Genomic DNA, 21,009 nt, shown 5'->3' with positions numbered 1-21,009 from the left:
TTCATATTAAACAGGGTAAAGACCTTTTATTTCATTTGAGCTCACTGTGAATTTCGAATTTCCTACTAAATTTCTTTACGTAGTATGGTCTAAGAATTCTTAGACCATCACTTGACAATGGATTAAGGGATACTGTCAGGTTTGAAAAATTAAAATACTTCCAGGTACTGGGCCTGCCACTCTTCTTTGTGGCAGGTTACAGAGTGGTAGCCATGTTAGTCTGTCTCAGCAAAAACACCGAGGAGTCCTGGTGGCACCAGGACTCCTCGTTGTGGGTTTATAATCACATGTTCCTATATTTAAAAATGCTTCTCTTCCCTACCCTGCTGTGTGAGACCCACAGAGTGAAATGCAGGTAACTGACTACAGAGAAAGCTGTGAAGGGCGCACAATGTAGAAATTCTCTTCCAGTGAATCATTTTACATGTTACTTTCAGCAATAATATATATGATTTTAAGCTATTGTCCTTTTAAGTCCTACACAAAACACAGCAGACCTTACAGTTGCTTTTTGGTTAAACCATGACCAACAAATTGGTTTCTTTTGATATCTTGTAAGCAGCAAACTACACTCCAGTCTAAGCTATGCCTTGACAAGCTGTTAGAAGTCCTCATTCAGGGAGTTTAGGCTCTGGGCCTACAAATGCTTTATGCACATGGTTAACTTCATGCATCCAAGTAGTCCCCTTGAAGTCAATAGGAGAACTCAAGTGCTTAAATGTTAAGCACGCACAGTTGGAGGACAGGAGCTTTACATTTTTTTTAAAAGAACAAACGCGAGATGCAACTCAGATTTTGTTCACTTACAATGCTTTGACGAAGCCAGTATCTCTCTTGCATGCCTGGGTTCCTGCCTTTCAAATAAGATTACGTGGCCCTAATGCAGAATGGGGAAAATTAGGTAGCTGGAGCAAAAGATGCCATTTCACTTAACTTCTGCTTTGCTAGAAGACGACTGGCCTGTTGGCAGGACTGAATATTTGAAAATCTTAAACTCCACCACATTTCAGATCACTGAAGTATTCATGCAAAAGCTGAGCTGTTTCTATTTTGGAACAGTCTGCTGTGAATCTTAGGTATTTGTTGGTTTTGGTTCTAAACAGAGCATCGGATCAAACTGGAGCAACAGATCTACCTCCATCTTGTCAAAAGCAAAGTTGTGAAAGACAATGGCTGCCTTTTATACCTGTAAAGAAAAGTCTTATTTTCTCTTGGTACCTCACTTTTTTAAGTCATCAAATGTTTACCAAAAATAAAGCATCAGTAACATGCACAACTGTCAAAGTTTAAAAAAAAAAAAAGTCAAAGCTTTATTTAAAGCTGTCATTACAATCTAGTAGCAAGTACACTCCGCTTAGCTGGCAAGACTCTCGCATTGCTTTTCTCTCCTGTTTTGCGAGGAGGGGGCTAGTTTCAGTGAATACCTTCTCATGCATAGTTTTACATATAGTATTGCATTAAACCTGTAGGTTTTAACTGCAGCAAGCCACGTGAATTCTAGTGTTAAGTGATGCAATTCTAAGTTTAGTACACGAGCGCTAGGACTTTGAACTAAAGTGCAAAAGACCCAAGTTCAGTTTATTTAAAATGGGCAGTCTTCATGAGGCATATACAAATAAAATGCTAATTAGCTATTGCACTGTAAAATTAACCCATTAGTAATCTGCATTTTGTTTTGCTACCCCTTTACAAGAGCTATATTCTACACATCAGTAAAATCTCAAGAGTTGTACATCAGCGGTGGTTAGCATCAAAGTGTTACACCATGGTCAGGTCTACACACAAGTTGTACTGTGCAAATCTAGTATGGAGACAATTATATTGGTTTATTTAAAAAAAAACCGCTCACTGTACATAAAAGAAAAATCAGGTCAACTATAATCCAGTGCTAAGAACTTATCAAGTTTAATCAAAGCTGTGTGAACAGTTTTAGAGTAAGACGTTTTAGGGGGCCCAATCTGCCTTCCTTGGTGTTCTCATTCACCTGTGTGAAGTAGGTGTAAAATCACTGCCCTTTTAACGGAGTAGTGTTTAACCAGCTTTTTCACTTTGGTGTAAACAGTAACTCAAGGTAGTGGAGAATGAGGCCTGCTATTTAATAGTAAAAGCTATGGAATCCTGAAACAGAGCAACTTGCTCCCTAGAACTGCTCCCTCTAATCAAGTCATGCGGATTTTCACAGCTGTTTACAGAGCTACTCTAGATTTTCTTTCAGAGGAGACAACACTTAATTCTAAATATTGTAATAAACTGCTCCGGTGCCTTGCAAACTTTAAGTACTACACACAGTTTTCAGATTGTTAAACTAAAATTGGAAGGCTGACAAATTTTTTTTTAAAAAGCAGATGTTAATTTTTACTTCTATAAAAAAAAATAAAAGGTGATACAAACACAAGTCCTTCCCCTTTCCACTATGTTAAACGTACATGTGGGAGGGGAAGAATCTTTCACGTTCTATAGTGGGAGAAAAGCAGCAGAACAGATGCTGCTTACTGACCCCAGACCCTGATGCTGCAGACATGGATGTGCTTTATTTCATGGGTGTGAGTAATCCCCTCATCAATTGCATAGAGTTAAATGTGCATAAATCTGCACAGGCTTTTAACTGTGGTTCCTTAATCTGACTCTGCTGGTAAAGGGAGCGTATAAGCATATTTTCAAACTAGGAGCCTAAGGGAGGTGATCCATCAGGCCTTCTGCACAAGCAACTCCCAGCAAAGTCTTGCTTTGAAGGACCACAAGCCTGGGCTCCAATTTAAAGCATTTTGCGGGGTTAATCTGTTCAGAAGCCCATGCTATGTCCCTAGTAATTGTTTTTCAAATCCTGCTATCACATTTTGATTTGGGAATATTAAAAAACAGGGTGCTTTTTTTTTTTAATGCTGCTTTTGACAAAGATATTCCTGATTATTAAGCAAAAAGACAATTCCCCTCCAATTACCCTGCTGCTAGTTTCAGCTTGCTGTGATTAAGCGTGGTAAATTTTTGCCTTACACACTATAATTCTATTACATGAAACGTTTCCAACCTGTCAAGGTTGCAGGGGGCCAGTGTCGGCTCCTTGAAAAGATGCACTGCTCTATACACTCAATATACATGCATCACCAGATCACACTACAAGGGGCCCATTGACTGCCTGTTTTGATTTTCTGGAGACAATTGTCTTCAGTTGTTAAGGGGAGTTTGGCACAGAAATCAGCACTTTCAAGTTTCTCAGTTATCGTTTGTGAGAGTCACTGTTGATAAGGCCAGCCCTGGCTTCGTGCAAAATAAAAGTGTTTTTTCTAATGCTACATTGGTACACAGCACAGTTTCGTTCCATTCAGAGAGCAGCCCCTCCCCCAGTAATTACTAGAAGAATTGGAAGTTTTAGATGTCCCCAAAATGTTTTGGGGAGCAACAAAACAGCCTTTTAAAAACAGGAATTGTTCTGGGCAGAACTGTTCCACTTCGAACCCTTACGTTCAGATTTCCCCGTTTTCCAGAAGCCCATAGTTTACTTCCAGGTACAAAAACTAACCTGGTTCTTACATCACCCCTTTTAAGAGGCAGGGCTCAGAAAATCAGACCATTCACAGAGGGGTGTAAGGAGAGAGAGGAATTGCTTAGGGTGGTTCAAACACGTACAGCTAGAAGTGAGGGGATCAAAAGGAGTAAAGAAAAAAACAAGGCTGAATTACAACCCCAATTCGCAGCTGCGAGGCCCATGCAATAAGGGAAGCTTCAGCGGCCGAGTCATTTAAAGCCAGACAGGACAGAGCCCTACACAATGTGCTACGGGGAACAATCCTTGCCCAGCGGGGAGACAGACTGGCCCTCACTGTGGCCTTGGTGGCATTTATATATTGGCACAAAATAAACGATCCCACAAACCCGGCTGCATTTCACTTCTTCTCCATGAAGGGGCTGAAGAGACCCCACTCAAACGCCAGCATGGCCTGAGGGGTCAGCCTCTCTTTGGGCTTCTTGAAGTTATCCTTCTCTGTGCGGAGAGCTCGCAGCACGTCCACCGGATCCGTCTTGCCCGTGAATTTCTGCACTGATTCTTCCCTGCAAGTTAAAGCGACACCCGTTGTGTGCCCCGTGCGTAGCAGCAAAGGGAATCAAGACTCAAGGCCAGGTCTGGTTTTCTGGGACTCCGGTGGCCATCTGGAGACTTGTTTTTAGAAACTCCCTTTGGCTTTACACCAGAGTAACAGAGCAGAATCTGGCTGTAGTCTGTCTCCTCCCACCACCCTCACTGGTGGGGAGCAGGCTGGTGGAGGGGTGGAAGCCAATGGGGAGGGTATCTTCTTCTGTCATATCCCTGTAGAAGGCTGGCTAGGAATGAGTTACCCTGGATGGGGAGCTAGGGGGAGATGAGACCCCCCCCGCCCCATCACCTACCTGATGCTTCTCATACTGGTGGGAAGGCAAAATTTCCCTTCCCCTGTGAGTCACCAAGTGAAAGGTCTGTTGCTGGAAGGCAGGAAAAGCAGCCGCATTCCTCGGCCTGGTGCAGGACGGGGCAATGCTATGGGGCATCTCCGTTCCCGCAGAGCCCGCTGTCCCCTCACACTCAACTGGGCCTGCCAGTGAGGCACTTGGTGCCCAGGGGGCTGCGGGAGGCGCTGAACTCTACTCACGAGACCCGCAGGAAGGGGTTGTAGTGGAACTCCTCCTGCAGAGTGGAGGGCACCGTGGGCAAGTCCTCGTCGTCTCGGAGCTGGGGAGAAACCACAGACTTGTTCAGCATATGGAGACGGTCCCCATCACTGAGCTCATGGAGAATATCAGAGGCAGATGCTTAGAAGCTCCTAGTCATGGGGACAAGCACCTTAAACACACAGACCGATTAGAGGGGAAACAAATCTAGCGTTCGCAGAACTCAACGTTCGTTCCAGCCTCCCCCTCCCGCTGGGACTCTCCGCTTCGGAAGGGGAAACACCTACTTTTGCCCAAGCGAGTTTCTTTTTCACAATCTCGTTCTCCGGTTCCACTTTCAAAGCAAACTTGAGGTTCCTCACGGTGTACTCGTGCCCACAGAACACTTTCTGCAAGGCAAACGAGACAATGCACCTTTACGGCCCGCATGTCGCGCTGGGCTTGGTACCTCCCCACCCAGGATAGCACGTCTTGAGACGGCGTCCCAGCGGCAGAGACCCAGGTGAGCTCCGGGGGACTAGCGTTCCCTCCTGTGGAGGAGCCTGGATGTGGAACTCCCTCAGCCAGAGCCACGGACTGCTGGTCTTCAGAGTGCACCGCAGAGCTCCGTGGCTTAGCCAAGAAGCTGCTTGACCTTGGGCAGAGATTCTGGAGGGCTCTTCTCTCTAGCGGGCTGGGGTGTCCTACCAAAGGAGAATGCATTTAATGCACGTGGTTTGCCCACTGCAATTAATCCAGGGGGAAGCAGCTGCCTGGGGAGAGCTCTGGGCCTGATTCCCCATAGTCACAGTGTCTAGGAATGATTTGGGGGGAGCTCTCTGGCCCGTGTCATGCAGGAGATCAGACTAGATTATCACCGGGGTCCCTCTGACCTTGGAATCTATGACTCATGCTGAGGGGACGGTGGGAAGTAGACGCTGGGGGAGCGTTCTGGGCCCAGTCCCCACACTCGTGGAGCAGCCACGGCCATTCCGGTCAAAGAGTGGCATTTGGCCAACGGCTGGTGCCAGCCAGAGAGAATCCAGGCGGCGCACGTTGCTCAGGAAGATGGAGAAGCACGTTGGCACCAACGCGCTGCAGGCATAAAGCTCTGCCCGGCCTGCTCCGAGACACAGAGAGGGAGATGAAGGGAAATAGGGGAGAGGGCCCGGACACCCCCTGAAATAGGCACGACACTCACAGTGTCCTTCGGCAAAGCACCCAGGATTTCAGTCAGGTTCCTGTACATCTGCTCGGCCGTCCCTTCAAAGAACTTCCCACAGCCACCAATGAACAAGGTGTCACCTGGGCGGGAAAACACGTCACCTTATTGTGGGGAGGGCAAGGAGGTTCTGCCTGCAGGGCAGGCGGGAAGCCTGGGGCCAGGGGCTGATGCCTGGGGGAAGCCCACCCTGCTGCTGTATCTGTGCCAAGGCTGAACCGGACTTTACTCCCCGGGGCTGGCAGTCAGGCATGTTTTGCTGGTCTAGTGGGCAGGGCACTATTCCTAGCTCTGCCACAGGCTTCCTCTGTGCCCTTGGGCAAGTCACTTAGGCATATAAATACTTAAGAGGATCTGGACCTCTGGGCTTCAGTTCCCCATCCACACAATGGGAATAACAGCTCTGCCCTGCCGGGTCAGGGGCCAGAGAAGGGCCTAGACAGATATCACTTTAAAGGAAAACAAAGCCCATCTTGCTCAGGCTTACCCTTAAAATGAGGTAGTTCCCATGCAGATCGCAGCTAAAGGAGGACGGAATCTAAATGATTCTGGGTGGAATTCTAGTCTAATGATCGGTCCCCCCACATAGCTCACTCAAAGGGATCTCAATCGGAGACTGTCTGAGACTTTTCAGCTCCGGCTGGCTTCTCAAGAAGGTGCTGAATACCTGAAAAGACGGCTGGAGCATCGGGGGAGTTCTCTTCCCACATGAAATAACACACGTGGCCTGACGTATGGCATGGCGTGAACAGGCACCTCACGTTAATATCCCCGAACTGCAGAGACAAAGGGGTAATCCGGGTTGGTATTATCACCACGCCTAGGGACCCCAGTCAAGGACCGGGACCGCACTGCTCTAGGCGCTGCATAAACACAGAGCAAAGAGATGGTCCCTGCCCCAGAGAGCTTCCAAACCAAGCAATACGGACTTCCCTTCTTCACGACAGGATGCTACAGCAGATCAGCTTACTTCCATCCCAGCCGAGATCTGCTAGCCGACATTTTTCAGAAGTCACGTGCTAACTCTTCAGTACAACTGAAATCACCAGAAAGGCCTGGCTTTGCAACCATTTTAGAAGAAACACCTCACCGTGGAAAAGAGAAGTATCTTCTTGTTTGGAACAATGGTGAGTGACCTGGCACATCAACGTGACGATGACCCCTCCCCAGGAGCGTCAGAAGCTTCCTAAAAGCGCGGCAGGCCACCAGAGGCCCTAACCATGGCCCCACTCCCATGCTACCCCTTTCCCCCCCAAGGCCCTGCCCCCATGCCACCCCTCAGGCCCCACCCCCCACTCACTCCTCTCTGTCCCTGCCCCGTCACTTGCCCTTACTACCGATAAAAAGTGGGGGGCCATGGCCCCTGGCTCCCCTATGTTCTGGCACCCCTGCCCCTCCCTCACTTCAATAACTAGATGACTCAAGATGGAAATGGGGCAACCAAAAGATAAAATTCTCAAAGACAGACATGCAAGAATATTTTCCATGTTCCCCACCTGCTAATGCCAAAGACGATGCAGGACAACAAGTGACAATTATGATTAGTATTTATAAGGCATTTTTCCCTCTTCCTGGCATTTCACCAACAGGACAAATATTAGCAAATTAAGATTCACAACAGGCAGATGTTATCCCTGTGTTACGCGTGGGGAAATTTAGATTGGGGATTGGCAGTTTCTGGCTCGCAGGCCTGTGCTCACATCCACCCCAGAGTATATAAAGCCAGCTATGAAGTTCGTCCACAGGATCTATTTGAACAAAGACGGGCTGCAAAATTTCTGGCACTGTGTTGACTGGCAGTGTTCAGATCTAGGATTTGGTTCAATGCGTTCTAAAGAAAAGGGTCATTTGTAAAATTCAGATGCACATTTGGATTTCAAAGAGTCCCCAAGCAGAGCTTTCCAGCAGAGGCGATCTATCACATGTGGATTTATAACCTTGGGAAAATGCTACCATCTACTGGCTATTTGTTCCACATGAGAATCTGCCACAGAGAAACCTGACAGCAGTAAACCAGGGAAGGTTATTGACACTGGATCCTAGCACCGACCCCCGCGCGGCAATCTCATAGATTCCCACGCACGCTGGAGCGGAGACAGACCGAAATGAATTAGTAGTTGGAGCAACTGACAGGCAGCAGCTTTCTCATGCTTCCCCCCTCTCCCCTGGTCACAGCAGTGGGTTACACAGCAGGAAAAACCAAAGACAGTAAGAGTGTGTGTAGTGGGAGCATGAACCGAATCCTTCCCTCGGTTACGCCCCTACAATCTCATGCACATTCAACCCAGGGCAAGCAAAGGACTCTCTCGCTCTGGTCCCCGTTCTCACATTGACTCTCTGTGGGTCTTTGGGCACATCACTTCCCAGCTCTGTCCTTCACCATCACCCTCAGTAAAACAGGGATCCTGACACCGACCTCCCTGCCAGGGCTCAGGAGGTGTCATTCAATCGTGTGTAAAGAGCTTTGAGATCCTGAGGGGGGTGCTAAGTGAGACAAGAGAAACAACAATGTTAATAATAAACCTCCAGTCTCGTACCTTTAACTCCTCGTTGTGAGTCACCTTGTGTGTCAAGGCTCCAATCCGCTCATCTGCTCCATACACCTGCAGCTCTGGATACACCTTGGCCAGTTCTTCATTTCCTCGGGCGTGGTCCCTTCACAGACAGGGAGTGAGATTAGCGTCTTCACGATACACTTGGCATTTACTGATACCCCCGAGGAAGGGGGAGGGCTAAAACGAGTCTCAGGCTCCTGCATCAATGTAACCCTAGCGTTACAGTACTGCGGGGACAGCCCTGGTGTGTGCTGTGACACGAAAAATACCGCAACTCAAGATTTCGGAGCATGAAAAAGGGCCACCTGACATTCTGGAACAGGACACAATTTATCCATATGTGAGCACAGCAGCCCAATAGACCTGTTCTGCATTCGGGACCCAATCCTGGGGAGCACGGAGAGCACTCTGCTTCCACCTCACAGGATCAGGTCCCTTGATATCTCACAGATCACAGAGTGTTGCTGTCATGTCATGAGCAGGGATTTCTGCATAGATCTCCCCCCAAGCCTCATGCACTCTGATGAGAGCATACTATGAACATAAGAACGGCCATACTGGCTCAGACCAAAAGTCCATCTATCTAGCCCAGTGTCTTGTCTCCCGACAGTGGCCAATGCCTGGTGCTTCAGAGGGAATGAACAGAACAGGGCAATTATCAAATGATCCATCCCATTGTCCAGTCCTAGCTTTTGGCAGTTAAGAGGTTTAGGGCACCCGGAGCATGGGGTTGTGTCCCTGGCCATCTTGGCTAATAGCCATTGACAGACCTATCCCTCACAATACCCCGTCAACCAGTTCCACAGGTTGACTGTGTGTTGTGTAAAGACGTACTTCACCGAGTGTGTTTTAAACCTGCTGCCTGTTAACTTCATCGGGTGACCTCTAGTCCTTGTGTTACGCAAAGGGGTAAATAACACGTCCTTAGTCACTTTCTCCCATCATTCGCGATTTTATAGACCTCTAGCATATCCCCCCCTTGGGCATCTCTTTTCTAAGATGAACAGTTCCAGGCCTTTTAATCTCTCCTCCTATGGAAACTGTTCCATCCCCCTAATCGTATTTCTTGCCCTTCTCTGCACCTTTTCCATTTCTAACATACAGTACTGTACCCCTTTCCTCCCCACAGCACTTACCAATGGTGATGGGTGGTAAGAATTGCTTTAAGTGCAACGCCTTCTTTTCTGACAATTTCTAGTAACTAAAATGGGGGGGAAAAAGAGTCATGTCAAAGAGCATAGATTTTAATAAGATCCTGTTTCGGAAAGTTAATCATTAAAGACCCTAAAGACAATCTCGAAAGCCTTGCTGCTTCCTGAAACATGACTCTGCAAAACTAGCATCCTGCAGGGTCTCCCAGTGACTTCAGATCATGTGTGAACAGATCACATTTGAGGAGGCAGTGATTCTAACTACCAGCCCTGCAAACTCACCCTGCGATCAGCATAATAGTTGGCGCCGGAAAGGCGGCGTAAAAAACAGCTGGCACACAAAAAGTCACAGGTACAAGAAACAAGGCGCAGCCTCTTGAGATGGATTTTCGTACAACGTAGTATTAAATGTTGTCAAATGCTATTTCATTTATAAATCAGAACCCAGCATCAGTGAGAGAGTTAAGTGATGGATATTTTTGTTAGAAGAAAGAGGTAACCAGAACAGTGGGTCTCTGCCTGGCAGTTTGAACGTGAGCAAATCATACTATACACAGCTCCTGACCGCCCCTCTCCTGGGAATCAAAAGAAGTGCTTAGTACATCATGTATCTTCCTAACACTGTGAGCTTCCATAAACTCTTTCAAGATGTCTTATCGCAAATGTCACAAACTCAGCCCATTTCTGGCAGGATCTTTAAGCATGATGCCTTCGGGAGCTCCCTAGAACACTGGGGGAATCCACTCTGTGATCACGGACAGATCAGATCGGGGTAACTCACACTACACCACTGGAAATCCAACTGCAAATACGCCCCTAATTCGAATCCCCCTCCCAAATATTCGCAGCATTGATATTGACAGGGATTCCTACCAATCGGGAGATTGTGATATTGGCTTCCACTTGTGCAACAGCGCTTTTTGGCCCAATTTGCATAAGCGTGTGCACAAAACTGTATGCATGTCATTTGCACATGCAATCACCACAACTGCACGTGCAATCACAGCACCTCCAGGTACAAATTATGTGCATGCCTTTTCACATCTTTTCACATCAATATGAAAGTCTGGCCTTGGGTATTTGCGTCATTTTGGTCTGATTAAGGGTCAAACTGTGATCAGAAATGATACTGGGCACAAGAAGGGTGCAAAGGGCAACCCACCCTTGGCAGGAGAGAAAGGGCTGCCCAGAGGCAGCGATGCTATCAGCATGACCACTCCCAAGGGGACGAGAAGGTGAAGCATAGCCCCACTGTCTCCCACCCCAGCCGGCCAGCCCTGGAGAGGAATGCACCCTGCACCCCTTTTAGGGATATAGCAGCAGCCATACTCCCCCATGATCCCTGGAGGCATCATGCTTCCAGAGCCTATCAGAAATGGAGACAGATCCTCTCTCCGCAATGGGCCCCCTGCCCAGCCAGTGACTGTATTTGATGGCCAGGTTGGCAGTGGATGAATTCTGTCAGATACAAGCTGTGTTGCTATGAGGGATGCTTTTTCCATGCTGCTAAGCCCAGTAGCTCCAACCTGCTGCACCATGATTGGCTCAGCTGCCAGTCTCAAGGCCAGCTAAAGCAGGGAGAGTTGAGTGCAAGACTAAACACCTAGCCTCATAACAAAAAAACACAAAATTCTTCACTGGTTGTAGAAACAGAGCCAGGCTGCCATTCTGGTGAAAAGGAACACTACCAACCCCCCGTGCTGCATGAAGCCTCCTGGTGGAAGGCAGTCTCTGGAAGCCAGGGCCCCAGGAAGTTTGATGCTGTTAGCAAGAAAACACTTCATAGTTGGCTAGTGGAATGCAATCGCACGGATCATGAGGGAGATGGACAACTATAGACTTGAAATCCTGGGCATCGGTGAGAGAGGAGTGTTAGGTGTGGATAAGAAGTACTTCGAGCAAGAGGACACCACCACACAGGGAGCAGCGCCCCATACAACAGATTCTGTGGGGGAAAAAATCATTCATCAACTGCAATCTATGAACCAATGCAACATAGATGCCGAACTCCAAACCAGAGGCCTAAAGATGTCAATCAGTGCTCCGCTCCAACAGAGGAGCACAGCGATGACGACAAGGAGGACTTCTACAATTGCCTCTGAAGTGTGATTGACAGACTGGGGAGGGATAGCTCAGTGGTTTGAGCATTGGCCTGCTAAACCCAGGGTTGTGAGTTCAATCCTTGAGGGGGCCGTTTAGGGATCTGGGGTGAAAAATGGGGATTGGTCCTGCTTTGAGCAGGGGGTTGGACTAGATGACCTCCTGAGGTCCCTTCCAACCCTGATATTCTATGATTCTATGACTACCTAAACGCGACTTACGCCTTGTCTTGGGCAACTTTAATGCTGGAGTAGAATGTGATAACCAAGAAATGGAAAGAGCAACAGGGAAGCATGAGCTGGGAACCATCACCCAAAATAGCAAGAGACTCATTGAATTGTGTTTGGTCACCAACCTAGTTCTTGCAAGTAGCCTGGTCCCTCACAAAGACACGTGGAATTTGTCAGATGGCAAAACAAAAAATCAGATCGACCACAACTGCATTCGCTGAAGATGCAGGTAATCTGTCCAAGATCTCAGGGCATACTGAGCAGCAGATGTTCACAGCAACCACAATCTTTGCATTGCTAAACCGAAATTAAAACAAGAGGAAGATCAACTTTAAACAGAAAGTGGTAAAGAAAATCAACAGTACAAAACTGAAACCAGAGAGTCCTGTGAGAAATTCCAGCGTGAACTAAGGAACAGATTGCAGGCACTGACAGAGGCAGAGAAAGGTGACACAGAATGGGCCTGAAGAAAAAGGGCAGCACTCAGAGACAATGTGAATCAAGCTGTACCAGTCACAGTCGGATATCAACACAGACAGAGCAAGAACTGGACAGGCCAAGAGACATGGCATCTCAGCAAGGAAAGAAAAATTACCAAAGGAAAACTCCTGAATTCTAAGACCAACTAACTATTGGAAAATGTACAGGAGGAATATAAGAAAGCAGACAAAGCAGTGAAAAGCAGCTCAATGAAAGATAAACGGAGATATGTTGAAGACCGAGCAGCAGAAGCTGCTGCTAGCATAGGAAACCACAGAGCCACTTACCAAGTGACTAAAACCCTGTGTGGAAATTTCAAAACAGGACATGGGCCAATAAAAAGCAAAGAGAGAAGAAAGAAAGCTCACAACTGAGGTAGAACTGAAAAGCAGATAGGCAAAGCATTTCAAAGAAATCCTCAATAGACCCAGCTCCACTTCAGCATCTGATGTTGGTGAAATACATGGACCTGATCAACTTGACTAACATCGGTCACTAGAGAAATATCAGAAGTGAAGGCTGCAATCAAAAAGCTGAAAAGTAACAAAGCAGCAAGAGATGATCAAATTCCAGCAGAAATGCTAAACGTGGTTGATACCATAATCTTAACGAAACGGACAGAGCTGTTCAACCAAGTTCGGGGAAAAAAGACCCTTCCTGACCAGTGGAAACATGGAATCATTGTCAGAATACCCAAAAAGGGTTGATCTTACTGATTGTAACAACTGGAGAGGAGTTGTAGGGAAAGCCTTCTGCCATGATACTACACAGGATGAAAGGCAGTTGATACAAAGATTAGGGAAGGCCAGGCTGGATTCAGGCCCAAGAGATCCTGTGTGGATCAGATGTTCACACTAAGGTCCATCATAGAAGAATGTGTAGAATGGCAATCTCCCCTCTTGGTCAATTGCATTGATTTTTCAAAAGCCTGCACAAGACCGTGGAATATTCCTCAGTCCTACGGCATCCCAGCTGAAGTTGTCAAGCTCATCAAGGAAGTTCTGTGTAAGGGTGAACACCCAGAAAACAGAGCGCTTTAATATGGACACTGGCGTGAAACAGGGCTGCATTTTATCTCCACTGTTCTTTAGCACTGCCATAGACTGGATAACGAAGAAGTGTATTAGCAACACAAACATCAGTATAGGATGGATGGATGGCAAATGCCTAGAAGACCCAGGCTTTGCTGATGATATTGCGCTACTAAGTGACACCCTGGAAAAGTTACAAAGACAGACAACCCAGCAACAACAGCATGCCAAGTAGGGCTCAAAATTAGTTATGCTAAAACAAACATCCTTGAAACCAAGACGTCAAGCAGTAACATCACATTAGAAGGCAAAAATATCAAGAAAGAAGAACAGTTCACCTACCTGGGCAGCACCATTTTAGCCAACGGAGACCCCAAGAAAGAAGTGACATCAAGGGATAGGAAAGGCATCCACAGCATTTACAAAACTCATCAACGTATGGAATCAAGGCTACACAGCACCAGAACAAAACTGAGAATTTTCAATTCAGACGCAATCTCGGTGCTAAGATATGGCTGCAAGAACCGGAGATCTACTAAAAAGTCAGACAGAAAACGAGACACCATTGAAAATAAGTGCCTACGAAAGATTCTGGGCACTGGCTGGAGAGAGCATCACCAATGAAGAGATCTGAGAATTCACCAACCCACAACTCGTTTCTGCCATACATAGGGCATGTACTTCGGATGATGATGCACACGGCTACCTGCATGTAGCAGTCCAGTGGAAACGAACTTGTGGGAGGAAACAAGGATGCCCAAGAGAAACCTTAAGAACCCCCATTACCAGGGAGGGCACAACCGTCTATCTCAACACCATAGAGCAAATGGAAGCCGGAGCAAATGACAGAGAGGAATGGAGAAGACTGGTTTCCACCCTGTGTGCTCACACTGGATGTAATAATGTCCTAATAAAGCCCAGGGCTTTAGAGGCGGTTTTTTTTAAATCGACATAAAATATAGTTTTAGTACCATATTCTTAAGGCTGCTCCAGATCAGGCCTTAAGCTATTAATTAATTGTTTGAATCAGCAAAGCAACAGTCACTAACAGTGAGATTTCCCTTGGTACTTACAGTATTTATCCCTTTAGTGTAAGGAACGCAGCACACAATGTGGAGATGTATCAGAGACTCAGACTCTCCAATGAACTCGGCCTGGGTGGAACTCTGTACTACTGGGGTTCTGCATTGGAACAAGGATCAGCCCACCTGGAGCTCAATGCAGGATGGAGGCTTCTGTTATCAGTGGGTACATCTGCACGGCTATAAAAGACCCGTGGCACAGCTGCCCTGACTCAGCTGACTTGGGCTAGCTGGGCTCTGGCTGCGGGGCTAAAAAGGGCAATGTAGATGTCCAGACGTGGGTTGGAGCCCAGGCTCGGAGACCCCACAAAGGGGGAGGGTCCCAGAGCCCGGGCGCCAGCCTGAGCCCAAACACCTACATTGCAATTTTAGTTCCACAGGCCAATTGACCCAGGCTCTGACACTTGGTGCCATAGGTTTTTTATTGCCATGTCGATGTACCCCAAGACAACAGGCAAGTGCTTAAGAATGGATCCCCATCATTTCCATCTCACCATTAATGCTGCTTGTTTGCTTTTGTGCCTCAAAAGCTCAAAAATCACAAGTCAGGCCTCTAAAATCAGGAGGTTATTTTTAAAAACTCTGATAATGTTTAAGCCAATTAAATAATTTTAATAAAATAATTAACAAACAAATAATAATTTAAAAACTAATTTGGGTTTTGTCTCTTTGCCTTCTGGTTTGTGAGACTTGAGGATCAGATTTTCAGGCTCTTCCCCAAACCATGAAGAGGACTAGAAACTTTCATTTAAAAAACAATTAAGCTGAGATTCTCACATAATGATAGGATTTTAGCAGCATCACTCGAAAAACCTAGTATTGCCAGGCCCATGATAAAAATCACCAGAGTTGGCAACACTGCATTTTGCATAATGAGACAACCCAGGCCAGTTTCACCTTTGTTTCTAGTCAGTTTCATTTTCCATCCTCTCCACTAGCACAAGACTGTTCTTGTGTTTGGGTGTCCAGCACTGCAGGGCAAAGTGTGAATCAAGAAAAACAAAACAAAACATTTTTACTTCAATTTTAAAAAAAACGTTTAAGGCTCTTCTGTTTGTTTTAGGTTGTATAACATCTTTTTTGAGCTTTCCCCCTAAAACAATATATATTTTGGGCCTAAGCCATAGTCAAGTGTCATTTTACAACACACAGTTGCAATCCCAGGGTCCATCCTACAGACCCACACTGAGTAACTTTTAAATCCTGCAAACAAACAGAGAAGCATTTACAAGATTGGGGCTCATTTGTACAGCACCTGGCACAACAGGACCCAGTGGGACTGGGAACTTCAGGCACTATCACAATACACACGTTTAATAAATACAATGGCTTCTTGTTTTTCCTGATTGTAACTTTTCACTGAGCTCAGACCTGCTGCAGGCATCCACCCTGGACTAACTAACCCCATAGCCCTTATTTGATAGATCACCATGTGCTCTTAGTGGAAGCCAAGCTAACCCAATGCTCTAGATTCCTTCCTTTGGTGTCTACAAACAAGCCAGCCTGCTCTGAACAAACGTCCTGAACCAGGACCAGATGTCCTTTAACTTCAAGGTTTTAAGTAGCAAAATTCCTAGTTACCCTCTTGGGAACAGCCGCATCCACTGCAACAGCTTCCTTGGTATTTTCCTCAATAACCAAGTACATGTAGTTATCTTCCAAGACTGAAATAACTTTGACCTTCATAGTCCCAGGGTTGTGAAGCTACACCTGAGCTGTAAGGGCAATTCCATTATTTTAGAACTATCCCACAAAAATTACAAAAAATAATCTTCCCAGAATACACTGTGGGGGAATTAATGAGACACAGGGAAGCCCCCAGCCCACGCGCAAAGCATCCTCGTGTGAACCCCTCGCACCCGCCTCCCCACCCACCCACAGGTGCCAATCACCCCCCACCAATGTGAAAAAAGCCCACACGCGGTGTGAAAATCCCCGCACGCCGATCACCTCCTCCACCCCGGTGCAAATCAATCAGCTGTCTGCTAGTGTCACCCCCCCATGCCCTCATGCACCCCCTTTCACACGCGTGTGCAACAACCCCCCGCCCCCCCGTGCACACCCAGCCCGGCTCGCGGGTGATCGCGGCAGCCCCGGGGTTCGGTACCTGCTCGGGGCGGGGAGCTCCCTTCTGCGGGGACCGGGCAGGCTGCGGGGACCGGGAGGCCCCGGCCGGCGGATCGGAGCGTAGCCCAGTCACTGTGCGCCAGGGCCCGCCCCCAGGGCCCGGAGCCAGCCGCCTCCATCCCCGGCCCCCGCCGGGGCCCGCCTCCCGGCTCCCCGCAGCAGCTGCGCTCAGCCCCGGGCGGCCGCCGCCCGTTCTCCTGCGCTGCCGCGGGACAATTTGCGCGACCCCAGCAGCAGCTACCCGCCTCTGGGGCTGCGGGCGCTGGGTGTGCGGCATTGCAGGGGTCGTGCAAGGCCAGCTGCTGCGGGGGGAAGGGGGGCGCAATCCCCCCCGCTTAACCCTCCTCTTCCTCTCTCGACCCCCCCCCCCCGCCCAGCAGCCCAAAACTCCTGGCCCAGGAGGAGCCCCCCCCCATTCTTCTCCTTACCTTCCCCCTCCCTGGTGGCAAGTCTTGCCCTCAGGTGACAGGTGTGTCCCACCAGCACCCAGGGGAGCCACTGTAGTTTCAGTAGCCAGCAGGTGAGGGCCCGCTGGCAAGCCTGTGTCCGCATACCTGCTTAAAAGCCATGGCCTGGGGGGGCCCACATGGCTCTGCAGCCTATGCTGTGGTGGTAAGGTCAAGGGGAAAAGCTCTTTGACCTCAGCCCGGGCAGACGGATGGCGGATTCTTCCAGGCCTCGCATGTCAGGACAGCTGTGTCATCTCGCCTCATCACTCCCTCCCGGCAGTACCCATCCGTAAAAGGCAGAAATGTTAAATCCTCCACCATGTACCTGAGCCCCTTAGCACAATCCCTTCCCGCTACCCTGGGAGGGCCTGGCAGTGGGCAGCAAAGAAATTGTGTGGGAGGAGAGGGAAGGTCTTAAATTATTTCCAGTCCACTGTAGGCCGTGGAGAGAAGAAGAAACCTCAGCCTTCTCCCCTTGAAATTCTGGATCTTTTACAAAAACTTATTCCCCCTCCCGCCCCCGCCCCCGCCCACCACTTATCAACATAACCAGCGTGAAGCAGCAACCGGGGTCCTGGCACCTTGCCAAAGCACACGCAAAGGTTTTCTATTTCTTTGCACCTAGAAAAGGCTTTCAATCCCAGGGTCGCAACGTGTTATACAGCCCCATTTTACAGTTGGGGAAACTGAGGCAGAAGCTGAGTGCATGGGCTGTCTTTTTACTTCACGTTTGTACAGTAGGGCCAAGCCGAGAACTCAGATCTCCTGAGGCCAGGGCGGTATTAAGGTATAAGATAACAAAGCTACCGTTTAGGGCCTTGCAATATGAGGGGCCTCTAAAAAAGAAAAAACTGACTCCGTGTCAAATTTTATCAAAATCAGCTGATAAGTAAAGGAGATATGGAGAAAAAGAAAAGATTCGCTCTAAATACAGACATTTTTGTTCTAATATGACAAAAATATACACATCTGGTTATACAAATACCCTTACCCTTCACTAATTGTTCATTATTGGCAGGCGAGAGGCCAGGTCTGAGAAAAAAAAAAAAAAAAATGATAAAAGCACTTGTAAAATTAGTATTTCTATGAGTAAGTCTGCTATCAGTCTCCTAAGGCAGCGTTTTGTTGGCTAGTTGCTACTGGTAAAATTCTGACCATGCCTTCATTATTTATTTAAACAAATAAATAATTGCACTGCCGATAAAATCGGGAAAATGATGAGTTTGGAGACGGTGGTATCGTGAAGCCATCCTGACAACCTCATACTCCTGTTCTTTCTTCTTTTGATCCGTACATACGTACACTTGTGTATTTTAGTGCACACGCGGCTTTCTGCTTCACGCACTATCCATGCTTCACGTGATTGAGTTTGCGGGTGATCGTCTTATGGACTTGGGTCGAGTGGATCTTGAGGAGGATAAATTTGTGTTCGCTTCCCTCTGTCAGTTTCGGGAACCTTCACAGTAAATATCAGAGAATGCTGACCAAAGGATACAAAGAGGGTTTTGAGAGACGTGAAGGGAGATATACATATATATAAAAATATTCTGAGTACTTGATGAGCAAGTTATTTCAAACTATGTGCATATAGAAAAGGAGGACTTGTGGCACCTTAGAGACTAACAAATTTATTTGAGCATAAGCTTTCGTGAGCTACAGCCCACTTCATCTGATGCATTCAGTGGAAAATACAGTGGGAAGATTTATATGAGGTTTATATGATTTATAGGCTATTAAAGCCTATAATATTCATTATATTTGCCTGAATATAGGCTAGTTTTTCTCACTTTCTCAATGCCTGCCTGGAGATTACCAGTCTTTTCTCTGGTAAATTCTCTCTCTCTCTTTCGCGCATATAGCTTGTTGTTCCTTTGTGTGTCCGAGGTGTTTACTCAAGATTGATTAGTGGTCCTGGGGGAGACAGAGGATAGAGAAGTGAACACGAAGAGAGATGTCTGCCTAGATTTTCTGCTCGGGGGGTTTGGCGCATGCAAGATACTATTTTATTATAGGTAGTATGCTCTGTAAAAATTCTTATATAAACTTATAACTCACATCATATGCACAATACATTGTATTTTTATAGTATGGCAAAAGAAAAATCCCAACAATTCATTGTTTCATAGCAAAAATTAAATCGGAATGAACATTTGTAAATATATTTTACATATAGTCTGGATAATCTTTGTATTTCCCTAACAAAAGTAATCAAATGCTTTTCATATGAAAGGAATAATTTTCCTTATTCATGGTGTAAACAAAATTATATATCCTCTCTTGTTTTCCTGTGAGAACATAAACAAAATAGCACTAACTTTCACAAAAATAGCCTGGTAAAACAACACAGGCTTTTGGCATATAATTTGTTGTTGTATAGATATATAAATCTCAATATTTATAATATAAAATTCATTTTTTTACTGCTTTCAATAAATATCTTCTGCTACCAATTTTAGTACCAATATTAGGTAATTCAGCACAACCTTCTATAAAAACAAAACAAATCTATTTATTGAAAAAACACAACCAACATGCAATTTTCTGATGGTTTGCTTATTACCTGGGTGTAATTCATATCAATATAAGTAACAGTTGAGCTTTAAGCTTGTGGGTTATCCATATCCTATATCCTCTAAAAGTCTCATTGCATATTCATACCAGGAATACCACAATTTAGATGCCCCAACAGAGAAGAAAAAAATTTCTGAGAAGTCTTCTAATAAATTGTATTATTTACGTCTACCCTACTTACATATGCAATTAGTTCAAAGAATTTGTCTAAAATGTGTTTCTGTCATGATGTCATCGTTAGAGAGGTTTCTGAGTAGCAGCCGTGTTAGTCTGTATCCGCAAAAAGGAAAGGAGTACTTGTGGCACCTTAGAGACTAACCAATTTATTTGAGCACAAGCTTTCGTTATGCTCAAATAAATTTGTTCGTCTCTAAGGTGCCACAAGTACTCCTTATCCACAGACATCAAGGTCAGAAGGGACCATTATGATCATCTAGTCCGACCTCCTGCACAATGCAGGCCACAGAATTTCACCCACCCACTCCTGCGAAAAACCTCTCACCTATGTCTGAGCTATTGAAGTCCTCAAATCGTGGATTAAAGACTTCAAGGTGCAGAGAATCCTCCAGCAAGTGACCCGTGCCCCATGCTACAGAAGAAGGCGAAAAACCCCCAGGGCCTCTTCCAATCCTCCCTGGAGGAAAATTCCTTCCCGACCCCAAATATGGCGATCAGCTGAACCCTGAGCATGTGGGCAAGATTCACCAGCCAGATACCCAGGAAAGAATTCTCTGTAGTAACTCAGATCCCACCCCATCTAACATCCCATCACAGGCCACTGGGCCTATTTACCATGAATAGTTAAAGATCAATTAATTGCCAAAATCATGTTATCCCATCATACCATCTCCTCCATAAACTTATCGAGTCTTATCTTAAAGCCAGATAGGTCTTTTGCCCCCACTGCTTCCCTTGGAAGGCTACTCCAAAACTTCACTCCTTTGATGGTTAGAAACCTTTGTCTAATTTCAAGTCTAAACTTCCCGATGACCAGTTTATATCAATTAGTTCTTGTGTCCACATTGGTACTGAGCTTAAATAATTCCTCTCCCTCTCTGGTATTTATCCCTCTGATATATTTATAGAGAGCAATCATATCTCCCCTCAACCTTCTTTTAGTTAGGCTAAACAAGCCAAGCTCCTTGAGTCTCCTTTCATAAGACAGGTTTTCCATTCCTCGGATCATCCTAGCAGCCCTTCTCTGTACCTGTTCCAGTTTGAATTCATCCTTCTTAAACATGGGAGACTAGAACTGCACACAGTATTCCAGGTGCGGTCTCACCAGTGCCTTGTATAACGGTACTAAAACCTCCTTATCTCTACTGGAAATACCTTGCCTGACCTCCCAAGACCGCATTAGCTTTCTTCACGGCCATATCACATTGGCA

General features: G+C 46.5%; 1 protein-coding gene and 1 long non-coding RNA gene across 11 annotated transcripts; both read right to left on the bottom strand.

Moving 5' to 3' along the window:
• Positions 1-1,279: 1,279 nt before the first annotated feature.
• Positions 1,280-17,515, bottom strand: HAGHL (hydroxyacylglutathione hydrolase like). Of its 10 annotated transcripts, none has more exons than XM_037911647.2 (9): positions 17,156-17,343; positions 16,056-16,189; positions 9,537-9,601; positions 8,383-8,500; positions 6,513-6,621; positions 5,825-5,928; positions 4,932-5,033; positions 4,626-4,705; positions 1,280-4,050 (listed from the first exon to the last, which is right to left on the bottom strand). In XM_037911647.2, exons 2-9 carry the CDS (start codon positions 16,158-16,160, stop codon positions 3,885-3,887), a joined length of 849 nt encoding a protein of 282 aa, XP_037767575.1. In that variant the 5' UTR covers positions 16,161-16,189; positions 17,156-17,343; the 3' UTR covers positions 1,280-3,884. The 10 variants fall into 10 exon arrangements, with proteins under 10 accessions (XP_037767575.1, XP_037767576.1, XP_037767574.1 ...); XM_037911648.2 differs by having other exon boundaries at positions 17,030-17,159; XM_037911646.2 differs by lacking the exon at positions 17,156-17,343 and adding an exon at positions 16,582-16,720.
• Positions 17,516-18,832: 1,317 nt separating this feature from the next.
• Positions 18,833-19,987, bottom strand: LOC122462092. Its single transcript, XR_006284444.1, has 2 exons — positions 19,803-19,987; positions 18,833-18,961 (listed from the first exon to the last, which is right to left on the bottom strand). It is a non-coding gene; the product is annotated as an uncharacterized LOC122462092 (long non-coding RNA).
• Between the last annotated feature and the right edge of the window lie 1,022 nt (positions 19,988-21,009).

The sequence above is a fragment of the Chelonia mydas genome, chromosome 10, assembly GCF_015237465.2.
Source record: "Chelonia mydas isolate rCheMyd1 chromosome 10, rCheMyd1.pri.v2, whole genome shotgun sequence".
In the NCBI taxonomy this organism is placed as follows: Eukaryota; Metazoa; Chordata; order Testudines; family Cheloniidae; genus Chelonia; species Chelonia mydas.
This window is presented reverse-complemented; position numbering and strand designations above follow the sequence as displayed.

What these genes read in the sequence shown, in the direction of transcription:
- HAGHL (XM_043524264.1), bottom strand. Translation starts at nt 16,878, where the DNA reads ATGCCGCACACCCAGCGCCCGCAGCCCCAGAGGCGGGTAGCTGCTGCT. An exon ending in GAGCTCCCCGCCCCGAGCAG is followed by an intron (nt 9,602 to 16,581) that starts GTACCGAACCCC and finishes CCCCCATTTTAG; the next exon opens with TTACTAGAAATTGTCAGAAA. An exon ending in CTTACCACCCATCACCATTG is followed by an intron (nt 8,501 to 9,536) that starts GTAAGTGCTGTG and finishes CTGTCTGTGAAG; the next exon opens with GGACCACGCCCGAGGAAATG.